General features: G+C 41.4%; 1 protein-coding gene across 1 annotated transcript in view; it reads right to left on the bottom strand.

Moving 5' to 3' along the window:
• Nucleotides 1-24,152, bottom strand: part of SND1 (staphylococcal nuclease and tudor domain containing 1) — a 385,665-nt gene that overhangs the window by 84,314 nt on the left and 277,199 nt on the right. Inside the window, exon 16 of the mRNA XM_080936109.1 lies at nucleotides 4,343-4,452. Within this exon, the coding sequence (XP_080792235.1) occupies nucleotides 4,343-4,452 (110 nt within the window). The remainder of the gene's footprint in view (nucleotides 1-4,342; nucleotides 4,453-24,152) is intronic.

Raw genomic sequence — 24,152 nt, 5'->3', positions numbered from 1 at the left:
AGCAACATGTGCAAGTGTGTAGTATATGCTGGCTTTCTGGAAGACGATGTCAAGAGAGCACAAATGCCTCAAAGGGCTCTTGGATGGTTGAATTGCTAGATCAATCTTTTAGACAGAAATACCAAGGCAAGGCAGAAAAAAAAAAATCACATTCTCAGGGCTACATGATAACTGGAGTGTGAAGACCAGGAATTTGCACTTTTAAGCCAGTTTTCTACCCATTAACTATCTCTCATCACTCCTTCTGGGAAGATACTAGCAACAAGTGCAATTCCCTGTCTGAGAAATTACACCAGATCTTCCTGTCCTTAGCTTTAAAAAAGGTAACTTCATGGTGGGGATGGAAGGAGAGGATAAAATATGTCACAAAACACATGCCAGCCAATGGAAGACAGCACTTAAAATTCACATAAAACAATTTTATGTAGCATGGCTCACAAGCAACCCAGCTCCTCAAAGTCAGAGGCTTCTTGAAGCTCTACATGGCTACTATGAACCATTTAACACAATTTAGCATAGTCTGTACTATAGGGATTATATAAGCAAACTTGTCTGGAGCCCATATAATTTCTGACATCATTACTCAATTCCATCACACTGACTAATGGTGTAAAAGCAGTTACAGACATATGTTTCAACAAAACTTTATTTGCAAACAACTGGCAGAGGACCAGATTTGCAAAGCCCTAGCATGCACATTCTGGTCAGGCTGGGAAGAGATTGTTGAATACTTTGGACTTCCTTTTGGGTAAAGTTAAGAATTTAAGTCCTCCAAAAGGTTCTTGGCTGCTCCAAGCTTCAGATCAGAGAATCAGGTAATAACCTGGTATTTGACTTCTAGCTCTTTCTGCCTTGGGCTGGCAATGCCTCCTGTATGCCAGACTACTGCTCAGGACCAGGATTATTAGATCCAAGAGAACCAAGCCAAAAGAAATCAGTGGCTAAGGGGAGGCACCAGGTAGCAGTCAGGAAAAAGAAGTGGTGTGATAAAAAGGCCAAGAGAGCCACTTAGAAAAATGGGACTGAATGGTGGCTGCAAATGTCAGTAGTTCTATGATAATGGCAGTAGTACTATGTATAAGGAAAGCATGGGAACCATGTCTCCAGATATGGGAGACCATCTGAGATGCAGAGAGAAGCCTCATCTGCCTCTTGCAGGACTGCCCCTACATAGGAATGGGATGGAAAAGCAAGCAATTTCCTACTCACTCAAAGCAGAGGGAGAGACAGGTATTTGTGCCCTGCTTATCCAAGGCCAGGAAGGTAAGTAGTATTTATCAGTGTCAGCATTCTGAGAGCCAGCTCCCATCCCTTTCTTGACTGCCTAGTAACAGTGATATACCTAGTAACTTTCTCAGTATTTAGACCCTTCTCTGGGTCATGCTGTGCTTCCTCTTATGGGGAATCCAGTAAACACTTTGAAATGTGAACTGTTTTCTTCCCCCCCTAGTAGTAATACAGATTTATAGTATCTGGAGGAAAGCAGGCCAAGGTAGAGAAATCCTGGGCCCAAATAAAATAATGTGAGCAAAGGTTTAAAAACTTAAAAGGAAAGATGGGGCAGAGACAAGGATAGTCAGATCTTCAAAATACCCAGTTATGCTTAATTATCAAAAGAAGAGGAACAAGCACAGAACCAAAGCTCAACTGCAGCTGTTCAAGCAGCAGCATGGCTCCTGAAGGGCCACAAAGCCTAGTTACACACTCCCCAGGGCTCTGCCCATACAGTCACACAATCAGGGGTGCCAGCATACGGGACTTCTATCCCTTCTTTCTGTGGAGGAGTGGGAAGGCAAGAGCTTTGTTCTCTACAAAGCCTTATGGAGTAGGTGAAGTTACTACACAGGGAACAGTAAATAAACAACAATCTTGCTAAATGAAACACCATTCAGAAAACAGTTTTCATCTATTCTATGACGGAAAATGCCCAGGAGAGTTGGGTAAGCTGGCCCCTTTAGTCAATATCTTGAATTATTTGCAGTTTAGGCCATACTCCCATTTCCTCTGGATAAGGACCTTTCAAAAACAGTTTGACCAAGTAATCATATTAGCTGCTACAACAGTGCAGATTGTTCATTGCAGACAGACCCTAAACAAAGGGCTACAAAAGAGTGGGCCACTACAATCAAGAAAGACAAATGTCAACTTTGGATTAGACTAAGGTTCTGCAAACCCATATGGAAGAGGCATCAAAGAAAGTGGAGAAAAATGCCACCTTTCCCACTAGGAAATATTAAAAATACAGATAAAAGTAAGGTCACAATAAACAGGAGGCAGTAAAAGAACATTTGGCCATTAGTTTTAGCTGTTACCTGGGGGCCAGAAACATGGCTGGGAAGAAAAGTATTCAAGGAAACAAGAGTTGAGAAGGAAAGAGAAAGTTACTATCAGATAGTGGTTCTCAACTTGTGGGTTTGAGGGTTACCTAAGACCATAGGGAAACACAGATATTTACATTATGATTCTTAATAGTGGCAAAATCCAGTTTTGAAGTAGCAATGAAAATAATTTTATGGTTGGGGTCACCACAACATGAGAAACTGTATTAAAGGGGTGCAGCATTAGGAAGGTTTGGGAACCACTACTTTAGGAGATGTTGGTGAAAAAGAGGAGTCAGGTAAGACATGTGATATAGACAGTTCAATATTTTGTAAGTGCCTTAAGGGTTTTCTCCCTGATGTAAGCATAAGAAACCAGCAAGAATCTGCTGCTATGACAGGATAGTGGCACACGCCTTTAATCCAGCACTTGGGAGGCAAAAGCAAGCAGATCTCTTTCAAGGCTAGACTAGTCTACATAATGAGTTCCAGGACAGCCAGGATTACATTGTGAGACCCTATCTCAAAACAAACTAAAAGATAAATTTAATTAAAAAAAAAAAAAAGGAAAAAAGAGAAAGAAAAAGATTTTCTGTTACTTCCTTCCTGGCGCCTTCAGGTCACAAACTAGAGTGGGCTCGCCTGTTTTCCCAGTTCCTGTGAAGCACAAAACGTCAGAAGACCCCTTCCAGCCAATCTTCAGGTGCTGCATTCAAGCATTAGTGGAGGGTATGGGGTGGATGTGCTATCTTTAAGTGAAAAATTCAAGCTATACAGTGGTTACAAGATGTATGCAAATGTGTAGGGGAAGTAAGTGTGTCACTATCAAGAGGTTGTACCTTTCAAGGATAAGTGCATCTTAACATCTTAACAGAGAACAGAGAGCAATGTAAAGTTAACTAGATGATTAAGTGCCCCACACCCCAGCCAGTGGATGGCCAGCAAAGCAGAAGCAGCTTTACCCAGGTAACAGTAGATGTTATCTGGGACATGGAACAAATACTTCTTTTGAATAGAGGAGTCAGGATTTGTTTGGCTAAATTAATTTCTTCTACTACAACAAAAAGGCCAGTGTTAGGGAAATTCCAAAGTGGTGGCCACAGACAGTAAGAGTATTTTTGAACTTAAAAAGTGGAGTCTATCTCAGAGCCTCTAGGGCTGACTTGTTCTTGTAGCCCCCGGGTGTTAAAGTAATGGTTTGATGGGAAAAAGAAATGAAATGCTAATGTTTCTACCCCATGTACGCCCAACACTGAAAGTCTTGAAGCCCTTACATCTGTTCTCCAGGATCTCAAGTGAGTCCTGAGAGAAAGCCCCAGGATGCACATAACCTGCAGTTCCATGAATACACTACAACTGCAAAGCTGGTAAAAGGAGGAAGGAGGAACAAAGGCAGGTAGGTCCTAGTCCTAAGTGTGAGCAAGGCACACTTCTCACTGCCCTTTCCACTGTTCTCACAGAGCACAATGAATGGCTGGCACACCCCTAAAAGGAAGATAGATGTGTTGACGAGGACTTGAGTAAAATTAGTGGTAGAAAGGCACAACGGCAGCAGAGAGTCTCACTCCTGCCTGCAAGAGTCAGCCCAACAGGCAGATACAGAAATACAATTAAATTAAGTCAGAAAACCTGCTACAGAAAATGCAATTACTCAAAGATACAAATAAATGTTCAAAGAAAATTGGCCCCTGACAGGGTTAGTCAAGCTTCTAAATCCAGCTAGAGGCAAGCAGCTCAGGCTAATTCACCAAGGAGGACTGCAAAGCTTAAGCTCGGCATCAGAACTCTGGTTGGTCTGGCCTCATGTGCCAGGTTACCAGTGAGAAGGAACAATTTGGGGGTGGCTGACCTGATGCAGAGCTCCAGGAGATAAGATGTGGGCTGACACAGAAATGACTCCTGGATGGCAGGGCTGGCCAATGGAAAAGGTGACTGTTTATCTTTGACATGGTAGGAAGTTGTGAGATCCGGGGAAAAGGACTGTGTGCACTCCCTGCACAAGAAGCTACATGAAAACGTCCTACCTCTCGCTGCAGCACTAGTTCCTTGGTGAAAAGTGTGGCTTCCTCGCTGAATGGCTCTCCTTCCTGCACCAAGCCTGGGAGATTTCGTGCTCCTCTGGGACATTCAATGCCTGTAGGAGGAGAAAAGGAACATGTGTGAGAAAGTGTGCAGAAATTCTGTCCACCCCACCACTTTCAGCCTGGGAAAGAAAGGCTCACTATGCTCCCCCCTGGCCCTTTCAGCCCCTTAGCCCCACAGCTTTAGTCACTGCTTATGTAATTGGCTTTCCTTACCTAAAGTACAACAACGGCCCAGCCGTGTGCCGCTAGGAAACAATTGCAGCTGGCTCCCAGACACTTCCTCCTTACAGTCCGACTTTCTGCCAGTATCCCAAGTGTTAATTTAGTGTCACTTTCCTTTTCAAATTAACACCCCCTCTGTCCTTAGGCTGTGCTTTTTATACTAGTTCTATCAGCTTTCATTTAGAATAGGAGGCAAAAAGAAAACAGAAACCTGATGGAATAGTAGCTAGAACCAGAAACAGTGGCTTCACAGCCTCGTCTACCATTTATTATCTTCATGGCCTTGGCTAAATTACTCAAGAAAGGCTGGACTCCTTGTTTGTAGAAGACATATATTACATCTACTTCTTAAATTGGCCCAGGAGAGATTATGTTCGGAAGATATAGAACAATGCTGGCTACTTCAGCTATTACCATCATCTTCATCACCATCATTATCTGTCTTAGCAATTCATGTTTACAATCTCAAAATTTTCTTAACTGCTATAGCAAGCCTGTTTAGATTCATGAGCATAGAACCTGTTCGTTTTGTTCCCAATGATGTTACTTTGTACAAAATGCATATCCACTGATCAACCTAGCCAGCAAGCCTTTTCTTAGATTAAACCTCTTATTTTGAAGATACATTTATTACTAATAGGAGTCATATATGATAGAGCATAAAGTATGCTATTTTTAAATGTCTAAATAAGACATACATATTTCAAAGTAATTCAGACTGCAACTGTAATTATGAAGGAACGTGACCCTAGGCTAGAGATAGATGGGGAAAAATAAAGCAATGGCAATTCCAGAGAATAAAAGTGGGGATAAAAAAAAAAAAAAAATCTGTGTTCTGGTTTCTGACCTCTGCTGGTCCCTGGTTCTGTAACACTCTGGGGAATAGAAGTCTCATAACCAACAGGTCTATATTCTTATGAATAAAAGAAGGTATAGGTCCTGTGTTTGGTTCTCAGCAGCTGTAACACATTACTTTCCTTCCGAAGCCTCCAGGCCTCTGGTGAAACAGATTATGCAAAATCAAGCTCAAGGTGGTGGTAGTGGGATACAGCAGCAAAAGAACAACTGCAGTGGGCAGCTCTGAACGGCAGCAACCAACATTCTCTCACCCTTGCAAAGACCAGACAGCTGAAGGCCTTACGCAAGTAAGTCATATGGCTGGAAGATCAAGAGGGCTGCTTTCTCTGCAGGTGTGTCTACCAGAGGAATAGAACTCCATTTTCTAAAGGACAGCAAGAACTTCAGGGGCCAAGAACCTAAGAATAACCCTGAAGGGAGAGATGAAGCTAGAGAGAAATGAAATGAAAGATAGCCCATGTTTTCCACAACATCAATAGCCAAAAACACTTTTCATTTTAGATCTGCAAACTAAGCAAGAGGAGAATTGCCAGAGAGAAAAACGATTCTGTTGAACTATTTTGCCATATAACTATAGATAAAGCATTGCAGCAGAGACAAGAATAATGCAAAAAAAAGTTTCTGACCTGATCCCGAGCCTCACAGCAGAAGTGGGGTGCTACACACAGGGGACCAGACCTGGGGTGGCAAGGATTTTTTTTTTTTTAACTAGAAGGATACCCCAGATTCTCAATAGTGAAGTACTAGCTTTAGCCCTTGCCACTTTTTTTTGTATTCTGAAACAGCATGAAGCAGGTCAAGCTGCTAGGACCTCAGAAACCCTATGAGATCCAGACACCAGATGACAAAGTTGAAGAAACATGACAGCCCAGTGTGCCCAGGTAGCTAAGCAAATCAAGCAGACTTTCATCAGAAGAAGCTTCCTTTGGGCCCGTGAAACAAGTCCATTCACTCTTTGTGGAAAAAACAAAGTTCTTTGCAGTTGTTTCTCCATTTCCTAACAGCCAGGCTTCAGCTTATATAGAAGGAGAAGCCTAATCATGGTGTGTGTATGTATGTATGTATGTATGTATGTATGTATGTATGTATGTATGTATGTATGTATGTATGTATGTATGTATGTATGTATGTATGTATGTATGTATATGGCCACTTTTAGTGAAAAGTAAAACATTTGCACCTAGAAAACATGGGCAAAGAATGAAAGAGATCCATCTCTCTTGAACTCATTTCCTTTGAAGAAACCCCTTGCCAGGGGATAAGTGAACCCTTGGAGAAATACCAAGCAGGGAACAGATGGGAGAAGCAGAACATGTGACTGGACGGAGGTTTGCAGGTAGGCAGTCTTCTCATGAAGACTCTTATGAGAGTGACACCTGCAGAAAAAGGCTCGTGTAACCGTTGGAACCTAGTGTTTTCGTATAAGCATATATACTTACATACATATATCTAAATTTCTACAAACTGTTTAATCTTGATTAATCTTGTTTAAACAGATTAAATGAATCTGTTGTACTGTAGGCTCACTAAAGACAATAACTAGATGGCTTTGGTACTGGATTGAGGACTTGAGTGAATGGCAACACACAGCTTGACGAACAGGAAAAGTGAGAGAGTGGCAAAGACAAGGCCAGAAGGTTGGCAGACACTCATGGCCATGGAGCATCCCAACCCAGGGGTTTATGAGGTTCCAAACTTGCTTTCATGTACAAAGTGATGAAGAAACAAGGAGTATTCAACTGGTGATGAATAGGACACTGTGCCAACTTTAACTTACAAGGGTCAGAAAGGAAGTATCTGGCTGCTGCAGAATCCAGGTGAGTTCATCTAACAAGGAGTGGAATGTATCCCTTTTGTCCAGCGTCCATGGAGCACAGCAGCCCAGAGTGAACTGCATCTTATAGGCCTGTGCTGCTGGACTACAATCCCAACTGTGCTACTTTCTCACCAATTAAAAAAAAAAAAAAGAAAGAAAGAAGAAAGAAGGAAGGAAGGAGGAGGGAGGAGGAGAAGAAGAAGAAGGAAAAAAGACAGCAAGAAAGGTTGCTTTTCAGTGAGGCTGTCTGGGTTTGGAGACAGTCAATGAGTCTCTGAAACTCTGGTCAGTGTCTATAGTTCTGGATACTGCAGACCACCACTAAATGCTGCTTTTCCTGATAACAAGGTTGAGTGGTATTGCTTGATGATAAAGATGTACAGACTCAGCTGTGCCTCCAGTGTCACAGAATAAGGAACCCCAAGAAACCACTCAAGAAATAAAAATATTGGAATCTGAAAAAAATTCCATACCTAAAAATTTCTTAAGCATCTGAGCAGTTTCCTTTCCTATGATGTGCTGGGAGGATGACATGAGACTTACACATCAGATCTGGAAGAGGCTGGTAAGCCATGTACACTGCCTCCAGCTCATTCAAACAAACTGTAAGGCCTATTTGCTGAAAGGTAAAACTCATTGTTTTTCATGGGCTTTCAAGCATATGAATGGTTGAACGAAATTACTTAAAACACAACATAAAAAGAACACTTGTTTGATGTTTGGAGGAGTCAGGAAGAGATATGATATCAGGTTATCATGACTCTGGCCTCCACTTTGCCATTAAGAAGTGTTAAATGTCACCAGGCTCAAAGTCTGTCTCTGACAGGAAGGATCTAGCATGGTTATAAAAACCCTACAATTTGAGGTATATCCTTGATGCACTCAAGGTTTGTCTGAGAGTACGAAGCGCTTCCTTTGAAATTTAAAAGGCTAGGTCGTAATCAACCTACTAAGAAATTATACACTTAAAGGCATTGGCTAACTAGCTCAATTAAAAAAAAAAAAACCACTTTGGTCAGTCAGCTTTGGAACAGGAAGAACAAATTCTTGCTAATGACAAGATAATAGGCATATAAGAGACTACTCTATTGCTGGTCAAGGGTTATGCATTACTCTGAATATTTTAGAAATGTTGAATTCTGTGATAATTAAGCTTCAGGACTCAAGGTATGTCTGATTTTTCCTGTATTGCGCAGTGGGAACTGAGGGGAGATATGGCCAATTTGCTTTGCCTAGAAGTGACAGATTTCCAATGATCACCAGTCCAGCAAACAAGCCAGGCATTATCAGAAGGAAAGGGCGAGTGGAAACAAGAACCAATCTGAAGGATTAGTCAGTGGTGCTGATTGCATGTCCACTGTACTGTCACTGCTGCCCTGCCATCAGAGGAAAGAGCAGAGGCACGCAACAGAAGCTTCTGTGTGTTAGGTACACAGAAGAGCCTGTACTTCTCTTAAGCCTTCTTCCTTGTACTTCATTCATGCCTTCCAGACCACGTCAGACACACATGGAAGGTAGGGGCACCAGTATGAGAAAGACTGCATGTGCTCGTACAGCTAAGTTACCAGATGGAAAGCATTTCCTTCTACCGTGTATACATGGCTGTATAAGGCTACTCCAGAGGCTGTAGACTGTTAACACCCAGGAGACAACTGGAGTATATTAGGCAGGCAGATGCTGTGGCTCAGTCAGTGGTGAGGCTTACCAAGCCTAATCAGTGATGTCCTCCCACACTCGATGCTGGAATTTGTTCTCATCTCTCCACAGCTGGGAATGGAAAGCAAGAGCAGAAATGAGGTAGCAGGGAGGGATGAACAGATGTGGTCATGCCAGATTTGGGGGAGGTCAATCTGTAGTGAGGTCAGTAATAAAGTTGTGTCGTAACAAAGGTGGCAGACTGAAGGTGAGCTAGTATGATCTTCTTTCTGGAGCTGGCTCTGCATGTGCCACATGCAAAACATAAGCTTATTGAGGAACCACAGGAGGTATAATAAACAGAGAGGTACCTGTAGTAACAGATTTCCTACTCACAGTCCAGGTTCTAAGATCTGTGAGATGAGATCCTACTTAGGATCCTACTAAGTTCCTATAAATTCACCCTCTCCCTTCATTGTCACCATGAATTATGGGAATCTACTATTTTCAAGAGAAATAAAACGGAAACGGTATACAACTTGCTTTTGAGGAAGGGAATTGGGTCATATTCAGGTTTTACTTTATTCTAATCAGACACCCAATACCCTGTCAATCAACAAAGTAGATTCTCAAGAAGTGCTGAATAAACAGGAGTGAAAATACTGAGAAAAAGAAGTAAACATCAAAAGAGAAATAGCAAATCCAGTCACCACTAACATGCCTTATATAGTAGAGAGGATATGCTCTAGCTGATAACAGCTTCCTGAGCGCAGTCTTTTTCATACAGCCTGTTGCCTTCCCACATAGTGTCTGTAATGGACTAGACAGTAGTAGCTAAATGCTTAGGTGAGATGTGGGATTTCTAAAGGTCCCAGCAGGCAGAAAGCAGGATGTGCTGCATACCAGTCTAGAACAAACAATTTTTAAGATAGAGGTGTTTTATGAGATTACCACAAAAGGGGTCGACAGAATTCTCATCTACAGACATCTTAGCATAGCCACACTTATGTACTCCATTGGTCTCTGAACTGTAGAATTTGGGAACACAGTTTAAATTCAGAGATAAAATAACGAACAGTGAGCAGATAGATGTCTGAGACATTGGGTCACAGCTGAGATGTTTAGTTTCCAATATAACAGAACAGAAAATGATCCCTATGCATGATCATCACTGAATGCCAACGTGGCCACCTGGAAATGCAGAAAACTGGAGCACCCTTAAAGAGAGCAGGACAGAATGAGTCAGGGCGGGAAGGCCTGCCTTTAAAGGGAAGATAAAAGGTGCTAAATCAGTACAGCTCAGTTAAGTGGTGACTAAGAGGGTGACACGTTAACAATCTGCAAATATTTGAAAGGTGTAAACACCAAAAGGAGGAGAAATGCTTAGCTTGAAACAGGGGTATAATTATAGGGGGAAGAAAAATCTGGACAAAATATTGGAAAAACAGTGTGGAGATAAATACTGAGTTATAAATAAGTTTTCTAATGGCAATGAGAATGCTGTTACTGAAGCTGAAAGGTGCTCAGCCACCCCTTTGCTTATAATCAAAGAAGTACAATCAGTCAACTGCAACTTCATTTTCTACATTTAGCAACAGATCTTAATAATTCAACTGTAAGCACTTCTGATTTAAGTACTACTGGCCCCTGAAATTAATACACAGTTCTTGTTGATCTAATCACGACAAGACAGAAGTTCTAGTGGGAGTTTTAGAACAACAAAGAGGCTTTATCTGTTTCCAACATGCCTGGCAAGTAGTTAAAGAGGGTTTGGGTATAACACAGATGCAAGGGACAGACAGTTAGGGCAGAGAAAAGTAGACCTCTCTAGTTTCTAAGACACCAGGTGAGAATGCTGTTGAGTTTTCCAGAAGGGAAAGTGTGGATCCCTCTCCCTTCCTTTTATATATACAGCCCCCTGGAGGAATTGTCAAGGACAAGGCAAGGCAAGAGAGAACACCAAAATAAGCTTCCTGTCACACTGACTGCACTCCAATACCTTTTTCTGAGTTCCTGCTGCTGCAGCTACTCAATTTATAATCCACAGGCTCTCCACAGAGTTTTCCCCAGATTCAATTAGTTCCATTTCTCTACCTTCCTTGCTACCTTTCTCCCTGCCAACAAACAAAAGTGAAAAGGTCCCACTGTACATAGAGAACACAGCACTTCAACTTCGGGGGAACAGTACTTTTAGACAGTGATTCCCTTTCTAGGTGCCAAGAACAAAACCCCTCAATCATTAACACTAGAAAGTCAGAGGTAGGTGCTTAGTCTTAAGGAACGTGGTTATCACTTAAAAACTTAAAAAAGCTGGTTCTCAACACTGTTCTGCATCTCACACACCAAAAGTTTGTTTTTAAGTTCTGCTCACAGATCACAACGCTGTTGGATGGATCAGTTAAAAACTGAGGAACAAGAGAAGACACACTTGCCTCAGTTTTCCATTCCTAGGATGGTCCGGAGAAAAAGGTAAGGTGGGAGTCTAGCTGGCCCCAAGGGTTAGTTCTGAGTGGTATTAGAGCTCAATTTATATTTAAAAGTTCAGAAATAAAATCAGGATTTTATATTGTCTCAGGTTCTTTATTCTCTTCCTTGTTATCTAAAACTCGATTGTTTCCTCAAGGGAGGCTCAAAACTTTAGAGCATCTTTGGAGCATGCCACTGCTAAAGCTTTCTCAATGATCAGAATAAAGGGATAAGAGAAGAGGGAAGGGATCCTAATTAAAGGATCAAACATCTCAGTGAATTGTAGTCAAGGGAACCAGAACTGGGCAGGAGCTAAAAATGAATGCTTTTAGTTTTTAAGGATGTCTTTTATCAGGTTGTTCTGGTTTTGTGATGTTTGATGCATCCGTTGACAGACTGGGACCTGAAGTTAATTGGGTACAGGAACAATAGGGCTGAGTCTTCACCATGTAGTGGAAACTGCAGCTAGCTCTGAAGTAAGAGAGGGGAGAAGGGGGAAAGTAGTGGTGTGGAGCAGGGCTGCACACACTTTAAGCTTCTCTGATAACACCGTTAGTCCATTGATATGTCTGTCTTTGCCCTGCTGTCAGTTGAGGAAAGGCAGTTCTTCTTCCCCTAGTGTGTGGCACATGGTAGATTCTCAGTAAGTAAGTATTTGAGAACAGGAATGCCAGAAGGAAAGAATCTAGTGGAAATAGTGTAACAAACCTGTTACATAGGAATCTCCATTCCTATGTTTAGTATGCATCAGAGTTAACACTTGGAAATTTAAAGAGAAATTTCAGTGACACTTATTTCCAGGATTTCAAGGCAAGTGTGAGCTAAATGCAAATCATTGGGTATGGGAAGTGGAAGAGACAAGGAAGGTGTCTTAGTTGGGGATTTTCTGCTGTAAACAAACACCATGACCAAGGCAAGTCTTATAAAGGACAACATTTAATTGGGGCTGGCTTATAGGTTCAGAGGTTCAGTCCATTATCATCAAGGTGGGAGCAGGGCAGCATCCAGGCAGGCATGGTACAGGCAGAGCCGAGAGTTCTTCATCTGAAGGCTGCTAGTGGAAGACTGACTTCCAGGCAGCTAGGAAGAGGGTTTTAAACTCATGTCCACAGTGACATACCCACTCCACCGGGCTATACTTTCTAATAGTGCCACTTCCTGGGCCAAGCATATACAATCCGTTACAGAAAGGGTGGCTTACAGGCTTGACACTGGACTTCTCATTCTCAGTCTAGCTGGGCAGCATGCAGAACCTGCTCCTCCAAACCTGATTTGAAAGCAGCTTTAGACACCAAAGAAATCACTCCCAGAAAAGCTTTTCAGATGGAGCTGGCATAGTAGATAATGATCAAGCCTGCATTGGAACAATCTTTTATATAATTGTACCTATAGCCCAGCAAGATCAGAAAACAATGAGTTTTAAGGAAAAAGAAAAAGAAAAACAAAACAAAACAAGACAAATGGCTATGTCTGGGGTGTGGGCTCCCCATGCTCATTTGGGGAGCTGCTGTGAGTGGCGGCTGCAATGATGGCCCTGTCAACTGAGTAGCAGATAGAACAAGAGCATGGGATGGTTTGATGCCCTCTGGTATGTCCTTTCTAGAGTGTCTCTTCACTGACATATCAAACAGCCTCCTGTCTTTCTATTAGCAGGCAGATAATAAAGAATTTTGAGGTAAAAAAGTAGAGCTTTTAAGTGACAAGAAGGCTCCTACAAGGCTGTGGCTTTTCTGTAACTCACTGTGGAGAAAGCATCTCACCAGAACAGACCCCCTGCACTTGAGCCAGGAGGGGAGCTGGTTTCTATGAGAACCTTCACTTTGCTTTTATGACTTATTTTAAACTTGGAACTTTATCTTTGAATCAAATGGAACTTAAATTTATATTATTCCCCCTTTTCATTTCTAGTACCCAAAGGGCTCCTGGTCTTGGTTTGTTTTATTCTATGATAATGAATAAAGAGAAAAATTTGAATCTTTTATCCAGATTCCAAAAGCGATTAGCTTCAGGTTAGGAAAGAAGCCACAGAAAATACCCACATGGATCTTCCAAGTATAAGCTTCCAGAAGATATTCTGACACATACCTGGCAGGCAAATCTAAAAGCCACTTACCTGCATAAATTTTAGAGTGACTTCTAAACCAAGCTGTGTTGTGTTATTTGAACAAAATGGTTTGAGATGTATTCAGTGTCCTTCCAAGTACTGCCTTTCTTGAGCTTATACTCACTGACAATTGCTCTGGGCTCCTCCTCCTGAGGAAAATTAATTCCAAATGCTTAAAAATTGGTACACTCAGCTAGCAGAAGAGATGAGAAAGAAAAACAGCTAGTGTCAGAAACAGTAAGGCCTATGAATAGAGAGAATGGATTAAAAACCCGGAGAGCTGAGAGTCCTTTCTCTTATTAACTTTAAACAATGGAAAGAAGAAAATAAAGCACAGCCAGCTAAGATGTGAAAACAAAGGCCTCTGAAGAGACAGTGCTCTCAAGAGGACAGACAGGATTACCTTAGACACACAGACATACAAACACAAGTCCCGACAGTGAAGCAGCTAGAGTTCTGGAGTGTGGGTAGAGAATACCTTTCTGTTCTGTTTTGCTTTTCTCTTGAGAGAGCCTCCTTATGTAGCCCAAGTTGGGCTACAGAATCCCAGATCTTATGATCTCCCCATACCTGGCAAGTGCTGGGATTATAGGCTTTGTGTCTGCCCCCCAGCCCCCTTTTGGGTTACCACACTCTGAAACGAGATGATAGACAGTGTTCTGAGAACTAGTTTCCCAGCATCCAGTTTTCTTTTTTCCAGATGCAGTCTTACTATATAGCCTCAACTGGCCTTTAACTTGCTACATACACCATTTTGTATAGTTCACAAATACACACTTTTCACATTTTTGGGTGGCTGAGAAAACACAAATCAAAATAATACCCTGGGGTTGTTTTTTGAGAATCATGAGATTCAGATTCCAGTGTCCATAAGGGAAACTGGCAGAAAATGGCCATCTATAGCTGGTTTCATGGCACAAAAGCATTGAGTAGTGTGACAGAAACCATAAGCCCCAAATAGCCTAAAATATTTATTATCTGGCCCTTTTTTGAAATGTTTGGCAACATTTATTCTTAAGGATATCATTTGCTATGGAAACAATATAAAACAAGAAAACCAGGCAAGATAGAGTTCACCTAGATTAGAACAGTAAAGGTAGCAAACAGCCTAAGAACTGTATACCTTGTGCTACTAGTAAAAAAAAAATAGAGGACCCACAGCTTGAAGGACGCTGTCTAGGCAATGTGTTTACCCCTTACAGCTTATTCCTAGACTCTACCCTATGAAAGCTTCTGCCCTGTATCTGCATCACTGTTTCCTTATGCATGATTTAGATTTCCCCATGTAAAACATGCATGCCAGAAGATTCAACATGGAGTATACATTACATAAAGTTGCCTTCATTTGACAGATGGGTGTCCAAGTAATAATACTTCAACTCAGCTTACCTAAGCTAATCTCTTCTTTGACTATTTCTCATCCAGTGCCTTCAGCTTCTGGCTTAATCTCCCTCTTCTCATGCTGGAAAATATCATTGATTACATGTTGCTTCTTCTCTACCACATAAGCCTTGCATGCTCTGCCCTAACAATTCTTTTTACTTAATCTTCATAGCTCTCACTCTCTATATTCAAAGTAATTCTCCTCATTTATACTCCTGAATTCTGGCCAAGGATCTTCTGATTTCCCTGCCTGCCATACATTTTCCCTCATAGAGATTTTTTTTTTTTTAAATATACACAAAGCCTCCAGAATAATCTTCTAAAGCACATTTTGCTCAAAACCCTTGAGTGGAATCCTGTATTTCACCAAATAATATCAGAATTCAACAATCTGACATTCCAGGCCCTATAAGACTTGTGTAATTCCTTGGGACCATATAAAACCTCTACTACCCATCTGCCAGCGTTCAAATATTTGAAGACACAACATCTATTTTTTCTCATTCTTGTCTTATTTTCTCTAGGCTAAACATTCAAGACCCTCATGAGACAAAGAGTTTTGATTTCCTACCATCTCATTCTTTTCCCTCTTTAAACTTACATAATATGAAGAGTCCTCTCTCTGAAAATACCTTTTTGGTTGATTTAATTAAAAAGGATCTAAAGGTGTTTGGAGTGTACAGTGGGGAGCAGTTTCCTTTTCACTATTGAGAATCAAGTTCAGGAGCTTAGAGATGTGTTGCCTTAGGGAAGACTTAGAGCAGGGTCAGGTGGAATGGTGTATGATTCTCATCCAGTGACTAGACCTTCAGAATTCTACTCTGGCAGGAAGCTACAGTGACAGAGCAGGGTTTAGTCAGCTGAGGAAAAGCCATCCCCCAAGTGGGGACTGTCCTCTTAGAGGCTTCTGGCTTCCACTGGCCCCCTTTCCAGTCCATTTCCATTCTCATCTCTCAGCAGCAGCCCAAAGGCACAATGGAGACCCTGGTGGTGTTGTGACAAGCAGCCTATTCATTTCCTTCTCTCAGTCAAGCGCTCTGGGGATAAAAAGGAGCAGCAAATCTAAACCACTGCCCAGAATCCACTTTACAGAATTCAGGGGAAAACTGGTCTACTGAAGTAATTATATCCCATTTGGAAGACCTGACTGGAAACAAAAAGGATCTTTTTTAGTTTTCACTGATGCCACAGCACTACAGTGGAGACAGTCTCAGGCACCACTGTGGCCAGTGTTCAGGGAAGGCACAGTGTGCACTTGGTAAGGTTTTAGCTCCTGTCACATAGGAACAATAGGGCACAAAGTACCAGGATTTGTACTATAACACTGGACAGAAAGCTTCAATTGAGAAACAGGAGAAAGGCAAGGTCGGTAAGAAGGAAAACTCAGATCCCAGAAAGATCAGCTTATCTAGATGAACCTGGGACAATAGGTTGTGTATGTAGTGTCAGAAGACTGCCTTAACATGTATACAACCGTACTACTGAGGAATGAGCTGGGTAGAAATCTGCTCCAAATGAGGGCACACAAGCAAAGTGTGCGTGTCTAGGGGTCGAGGCAGGAAAAAGTGGTGGTATAGTGCTTAGAATGGTAGGGAGAGTAGAACTTCCTGAGCACAGCTTAGTCTAGGACATTCCCTGATAATATGGTGTAGGGTGGGAGAAAGATAGGATACAAGAGCATATGAATGCACACATATATGTGCTCATTTAGCCAAGGAAAGAGAACAAGGAAGGGGAAGGAGAAGAGTGAGGTAAGAGGGGCTAAGATCATATGCAGGAGTCTAACACCAGAGACTGTGACTGTTACAGTGTTTCTAGTCCCTAGGAAAGCTTGAGACTAGGTTGTGCCTATCTTATCACAGGATTAGTGAGAGTGCTTGCAGCATATTGGAGCAGGGCAGCCATAGCTGGACCATCCAATCTTGCTCATATCTGCCCATCACTCCTGGAAGAAGGGTTATTTTCCTTTAGGCACACCTTACTGGTCTCCTCCAATGTTCCACACAGTATGCCTGGTCCTCTTTACCATCCTGCATAACTTAGTAAATGCTGGTTTTCTCTTCAGTTCTCTCATATATACTTGCAAGCAAGCAAGCAAGGTCACTTGCTGCTTCTTCTGAGCTGTGCCACAAACCATGTCATTTGTATTATGCCCAGTGCCTGAGTATATGCAAAAGGCTGGTGACAAGACCCCTAAATTATAAAAGAGAAATATATGGCTACAAGGCCTTGTGGAACCTTGGAGGATCTGGGAAGCAGCATGCTTTTGTGGTTATCTATTTGATGAAATAACACATTTGATATAACAACAAATACTATTTGTGTCCATAGGTTTGATCATTAAGAGAATTAATTGTATGTATTCACTGAATGTGAAACAAAACAAAGTAGTCCTAGTCCTGGACAGAAGGTAAATCTTTCTGGGATTTGCCTTCCACAATTTACAAGGTACCTGGGAATCCTATGGCTCACAAATGTCTCTCTCAAGATCAGAAGGCAATTAGATCTCTGAAAAGGAAATGCTAATGCTAGGGCTATATAACCATGCTTAAGTTGGCATTTCCATCCCAGGCAACCTTTCTAGGAGGTACTAGTTCCTGAACAGCAAGAAGGATAGCTGTCAGTAAAGGGCGGGCCCCATGAAGCAAATTCCTCAGCACAACAGCAACAGGAAAAGAAAACCAAGATAAATGTTTCATGCAGAATAAGGCCACTAAACAAAAACATCTTTTGTGATTCATCAGCCTTAGCAGACAGTTGTTCAAGCTGGAGCCAGAGGACAGACAGGTGGATGATGTTTGGTATGGGATATCTTCTAGTCAGCCTGGAGCTTCAAGCTCAAGTGTTCTGGGCTGCCAGAACACAGACTTCTTTACTTCTCTGCATACTCAGACACTTAACAGTCCACAAAAGAAAAAAAAAATCAGATTTCTCTTCTGGAGGAAGCCTGGTAAGCACCAGAAGTCCACTAGAGATCTTCAGGGCAAGCAGGAGTGAGAAGACATGGTGAGAAACTCCAAGGGATCAGGATGGATGAAGACCACTGAAGTGACCTTGTATGTTCAGACAAAGCTGACATTTATAATTTGTAGGGCCCTAACATTCTTATTTCTTTTTTACCAATGCTCTGGCAGAGATGTTGTAACATATTAATCTTTGGATTGAAGTGATACAGTTTAAAATACTGCAGGCTTGGCTGCCATTCCCTCCCCTGGGGTCTCAAAATAACTCCATACAAATCATCTTGCTAAACACTCACACAGGTTCTCCTCTGCTAGAACACACACACATCTTATGTAAGGGAAGAAGCCACCCAGCTTGCTGGAAGACAGTGGCACTCCTAGAGAGGTAGTTACAGTCTAGAGGCTAGGCTCAAGCTTCCTCAATGAGAGGACATACAAGGAGGTTGAGTCGAGAAGGTTGCCCAATTCACAACTGTCTGTAAATAAATGAAATTCAGTCATTTAGTGACCTCTTACCACAGAGAAAGTCTACTCAACTAGAAAGTATGATGAAAGAAGCTAATGTAGTCTCTCCTTAAAATCCACACAGTTTGCAATGGAAGATGGGCAGAGGTTTGAGGAACCCAAAGAAGAAACATGGAGAATAGGACAGCAAATGGGGGAAGTCTTTCAATACCTCACCATAGGTAGATAAAATAGTATTGGTCTTCAGCCTATGTTCATCTGACCCACATGTATGTGGCTGCCTGAGATCTTGGCAAATCAGGTAGCATCACTGGTTTGCATCAACAGCACCATCTCCTTGGCATAATCAGTGTGCTCAAGCCCCAAATAATCACTTTATGGAGTCTGGGTGATTGATCTACACTGCCAGGCCCCCAGGCCTCAGGCACCTTGTGTCCTGATAGCCTTGACCAGGGTAGAGCTTGGTGAAGCTCTGAAGTTTGCATCTTATCCAGTGTCAGTTCTAGCCTAGCTTAGGGGCTGTCCTCAGAACTGTCTTAGGGGAAAGAAACACAGGTGGCTTCAAAGCCCTCACTTCTCAAGGCTAGAGACAAAAGGCATGTGTGAATTTCATACAGGCTGCTCTGTTACCCATTTCTCCTCCCAACCCCACGACCCCAGGTCTCCTCTGCTTTCTGATATTTTCTCCTGTTTCAGAAGTGCTGGGGCTTCATGGCAGCTCCTTTCTGGCTACATTTTAACCCAATCTTGTCATCACTGAGCAATCACAGATGTTACTTGGGGATATGTACACAAATAAAAATTCAACAGCCTGCATACTTATGACATTTATGTGCCAAATAAAAAATTATACAACACCCCAGTCATCTTTCACTGTTTTACTTAAGTTTTCTTATTAGTTCCCATCTTACAAGTCAAGAATGGCCTGGGGGGGGTGCAGTGCTAGCATTTGTGGATAAAAATCTTTGTGGGTGTATCAATTTGAAGCAAAGTCTGAGTGCCTTGATATTAGTCCCAATAATTGACCTGAGGCACAATCCAACCAACCTCACACACACCCTTCTGAGCCTGGTCCTGTGCCTGCCTTACTAAACTATTTTCGCTTTTGAATAACATATTTTCTCAGAACTTTTTCCTGTCCATTTCTGGTTGCCACCTTATTTTCTTTAAAATCTATCAAGGGAGAAAGCCTACAATTTTTAAAGATTTGATATTAGCAAACAGTCTGAACTGCAAATAAACAGAAATACAATCAGCTTGCAAAAGGAAAGCTTGGGGACATTGCTCAGTGAGCATGTTTGGAACACATGAGAGAGTTCAGGGTTAAGTTCTTTGGAATCCCAGTGGCAGAATTACAGGTCTAGCCCAAAAGGTAGTACATTAATAGACTGTCTGAAAAGTGAAGTGAGAAATAACTGAGGAAGAAATCATGTCAGATTGTCAACCTTGGCCTCCACATGTACCTGCACACCCACACAAAGCAAAATACCCACCCCCCAAAAATCCAGTTGTTGAAGGAATGAATCTAAGCACTAGGATCAACTGTTCTTGTGTTCCTTTAAAAATGTAATGAGAGTCTACATTTGGGTCAAGGATTTGAAGACCTAATTTAAAAATGTATAGTAATGAGGTTGTAAACACAGAGAAAAGGTAAAATAAAGTCAAAGTACATACAAAGTTGAAAAGGTAGAAGAACACATGTCAACAATGTTCATGCAGGTTCATGTGTAAAGACCCTGGAAAGCACTTGCACTTACTACGGTTCCATGATACTCAGAACCTAGAGGCTAACTTGAGAAAACAGCAGTGCTAGGTCTCCTTCCCAGATTTCCCAGACTATTAAATAAATGTCAGTAAAAGTACCATCACACATCAAACATTCACAGAGCCACAGAATTCTACAACAGCAAAGAGCTTAGAAATGCGTTAGCCCAAATTTCTTATTTTAATACAGGTGGGTACTAGAAATTAGAGCAAGGAGTTCAGTGACCTATACAAGTTCACATGGCAACTAAATACAGATTATAGGTCCTATCTTTTGGTACGCACATGTTTCCACTGGATTCTGTCAGTTCAAGCCAAATACACTTCATCTTATTTAGGTTGCATGGAGTCCTAATTATCTTGCAAAATTCTAACTTTGGCTATCTTTTCTAAATTAGCAGACAATCTGATATTGTGGACTTTAAAAAAAAGAAACATTATAGGCTACAGTTAGGTTCACATTTAATTAAAAGGGTTCCAAAGTGCAAGAAGAGACCAGACAGCATGTTTAATAAAAATTAGCATAACACTGCTATGACTGTGAATGCTAGCTTCCCTTGTACCTTGCCATTTAATATTTAGGGTTATTATAATTTGCACACGAGGAAAATAAGGCAAAGACAGGTTAAATAAAGGTAAAGCCTCCAAGTGCAGCCTATTCTGGTTATTCTAAAGCTCATGTTTATTGAGAATAGTCCTGAAGTGCCTGCCTCAACATGTGATACAGTACTGAACTTCCAAAAGGTGGAATTAAAAGACAGATACTTTATTCTAGCTTTCTTATTCATACTGGATGAATGGAGCAAATGGAGCATCCTATATAGTACCCGCTTCCTCCTACAGAGCAGGTCTGTGTGAGTGCTCAGGAGAACACAAAGCAGTTTAGCTGTCCAGCTATACATGGGAAAGCTTGAGGAATGCTTATTTTACATGATCTTCTGAATTCCTGGGCCTTAGTGCATGTGGAGGATGAACAACTGTCATCAATTTACCTACCCATCAACTATTTACTAAGTCTCTACCGTTTCCATCTGTGGCCTTTACAAAGTAGCAAGATCAAGCATCCATGGAGGCAGCCTGTGAGCTTTGAGGAAGCTGAGAAAGGAAAATAGACCAGCTAGAGGAACACGGGAGGGGTTTGTAGGTGCCAGCGATGTTTCCAACAACAGAGACAGTCTGACATTTGGGATGAAAGATGAACCCAAAGGAGACTCAAGAGTCTCCCTCTGAGAACTTGGGAAGTGGCCTTGAGGTGGAACCATTTCTCCACGAGGAAGGTGTCTAGTGAACTGCTGGATGCCTGGCATCTTAGCTGCTCTCAAATGCCTTAAAAGCATTCATAACATCAATAAATCACTCTCAATTCCTACTCTGTTCCCTTTGGGAAAGCACAGGAGTAATTCTGCTATTCTCTTACTTCTTAGGTTTAGAAAGGCCCTGGCCCCAGAAACAAACAAATAAACAAAACAAACATCTGCAAGTTCCTCCCAATATATATTGTTGTAATTTCAAATAAAAAAATGATTACTTCAAGTCTGTATAACCACTATTTAAACACAGTTTTTCATATTATCAGTCAGATTTAGTTAGAATTAAGATTGTGAGTTAAATCAGAACCATTATCACAGCATGTCTAATCATCAAAGCTTATGAAAGGAAATTCAAAGGAAACCAAGGGTTAAAGGGGGCTGGCTACCTGGGCTGGAGTAATAGCTCAATGGCTAAGATCACCATCTGCTCTTTCAGAGAACCCAAGCTCAGTTGCAGCACCTTCATAGCCCCTCAAAAGTACTCCAGCTCCAGGGGTCCCAACACCCCCTAGACTTACATGTAGGTAAAAACACCAATACATATAAGATTTTTAAAAAATCTAAGTGGGTATTTTTTAATCAGCCACATCTTACAATGATCTCTAACTTCAAAATTTTATGAAAATGGCTTTTACTATAATACATACACATATCAAATAGCATGGGCCATAGTTTCTGTTGTGATAACTTCTAAAGCTTGAGGGTTAAAGAGAAATGAAGATATTTGATTGATAGGAGGTCATAATTTGTTGGTAGAAGAATAAAGAACATTTCTCAATGGAAGATTGCAACTGCACAGCTTAAAATATTCACTTAAAAAAAGAAACATTGTTTTGACACCCAAAAAGGACAAATCAAATTGGTCTCTTTCCTCTGTCCTGAAAGAGGAAAGGCAGGAAGTGCTGGAGTAGGAAGTGTGGGTTCCAAACATAATGAAGCTGTTTGACCTTGGCCTTCTTGAAAGGCATCATAATAAACACCCAAAGTGGTCAAGGAAGGGGACATGTGAAAACAGCTAAAAAGAAAGTGGCATCACATAAATGAACCCTTATGGAGGAAAAGCTTCCCCCTAGGTTTTAGCTTACTTACTTAATCATAGTCCAAGCCATAGTCTGCAAATAGCCACAATAATAATGGGTGAGCTAATGACTTTACTAAATTCAAGAGCTTCCTCATAGAAATATAGTTAAGCTTAATTTCTTGGGAAATGAAGACTGATCACATTCTAGACCACACCAAGAATTAAGTACGGATGAGTATGAAACAGGAAGAAAAAGCTTGATCCTAAAGGGCAAGAGTAGACACAGGCAAGTGGTGATAAGGTGATGGACAGGAAGGAAAGTAGGGCCCATATCCAGATGGAGGATGTTCTCTTGGCTGAAACTGAAGCACGACAGCAGCTGGGAACTTGGGAGGGGAGTGAATCAAGCTGCAGCTTTTCATGCTCCTGGAAACATACAGCAGGGATGACAACAAATGACAGTTACATGAAAGCACAAATCACATTCCTTGCTGATTTTCTCCATCATCATTTTGGCAAACCTAATGTTTTCTACCACCCCCTCCCTGGCAGCATCAATGTGACACAGTTTTCTCTGGAAGCCATGCTCAGGAAATCAGATTGTATTGAAAACAGGAGTGCTACCTCCCTAACCTGGACATCAGCTTTGCAGCATTCCCTCAAGTTTAGATCTCCTTTCTTTAATCTTCCCGATCCTCAGAAGATCTGATGCACAAGCCAGGGAAAGGCTGTGAGGCTGACCAACTGATGCTCTCAATGTTTCAGATGGCAGAAGGATCCTGCAGCTCATGGGACATCCCTCATAAGAACTGTTTATTCTCCTATGCCACCAGGTCTCCTTTGAGATATCTAACTCTAGGCGAAGCCAGAACCTAAATACACACACACACACACACACACACACACACACACACACACACACACACACACACACACTTAAAAAACAAAAACAAACAAACAAACAAACAAACAAACAAAAACTTTAAGTAAGTTGTTCCAATCTCTTTGTTAATCATTTTGTCCTAAGGCTATTTAACAACTTTAAGGAAAACAGACTTGGTAGAGCACTATCAAAATAAACTAGAAAGCTACTGCTATTTTGATTTGAGGTCAAATACATTTTACTCAGTTTTCTACAGACTCTTAAACAGATTATAGTGGTGTTGAACTGATGCCTCTATAAATATTTGCTTTTAAGGTGAGAGCAATCAGTTCAATTAAGGCAAGTTAAAAATATTTTATGCTAGGGTACAAGGTACAGAGCTGAAGACTCCAGTGTAGCAGTTTTCAACCTGTGGGTCATTACCACTTTTGCAAACCTCTATCTCTGAAATATATTTACATTACAGTTTATAACATAATTAAAATTATAGTTATGAAGTAGCAACAAAAATGATTTTATGATTGGGGGTTACCACAATGTGAGGAACTATATTAAAGGGTTGCAAAAGGAAGACTGAGAACTACTGCTTCAATGGATAGTCTCTCTTGCTTATGTTACTAACAGCTTGCACTGCATGTGTCTGTTTCCTCACAAAATGGCTAAATAGACTTCAGTATTTGTCTTAGTCAGGGTTCTTATTCCTGCACAATCAGCAAGTTGGGGAGGAAAGGGTTTATTCAGCTTCCACTTCCACAATGCTGTTTATCACCAGAGGAAGTCAGGACTGGAACTCAAGCAGGTCAGGAAGCAGGAGTTGATGAAGAGGCCATGGAGGGATATTACTTACTGGCTTGCTTCCC

This window comes from Micromys minutus (genome assembly GCF_963924665.1).
Source record: "Micromys minutus genome assembly, chromosome: 23".
Taxonomy (NCBI): Eukaryota; Metazoa; Chordata; class Mammalia; order Rodentia; family Muridae; genus Micromys; species Micromys minutus.
Note: the sequence above shows the minus strand (reverse complement) of the source record. Positions and strands in the feature narration are given on the sequence as shown.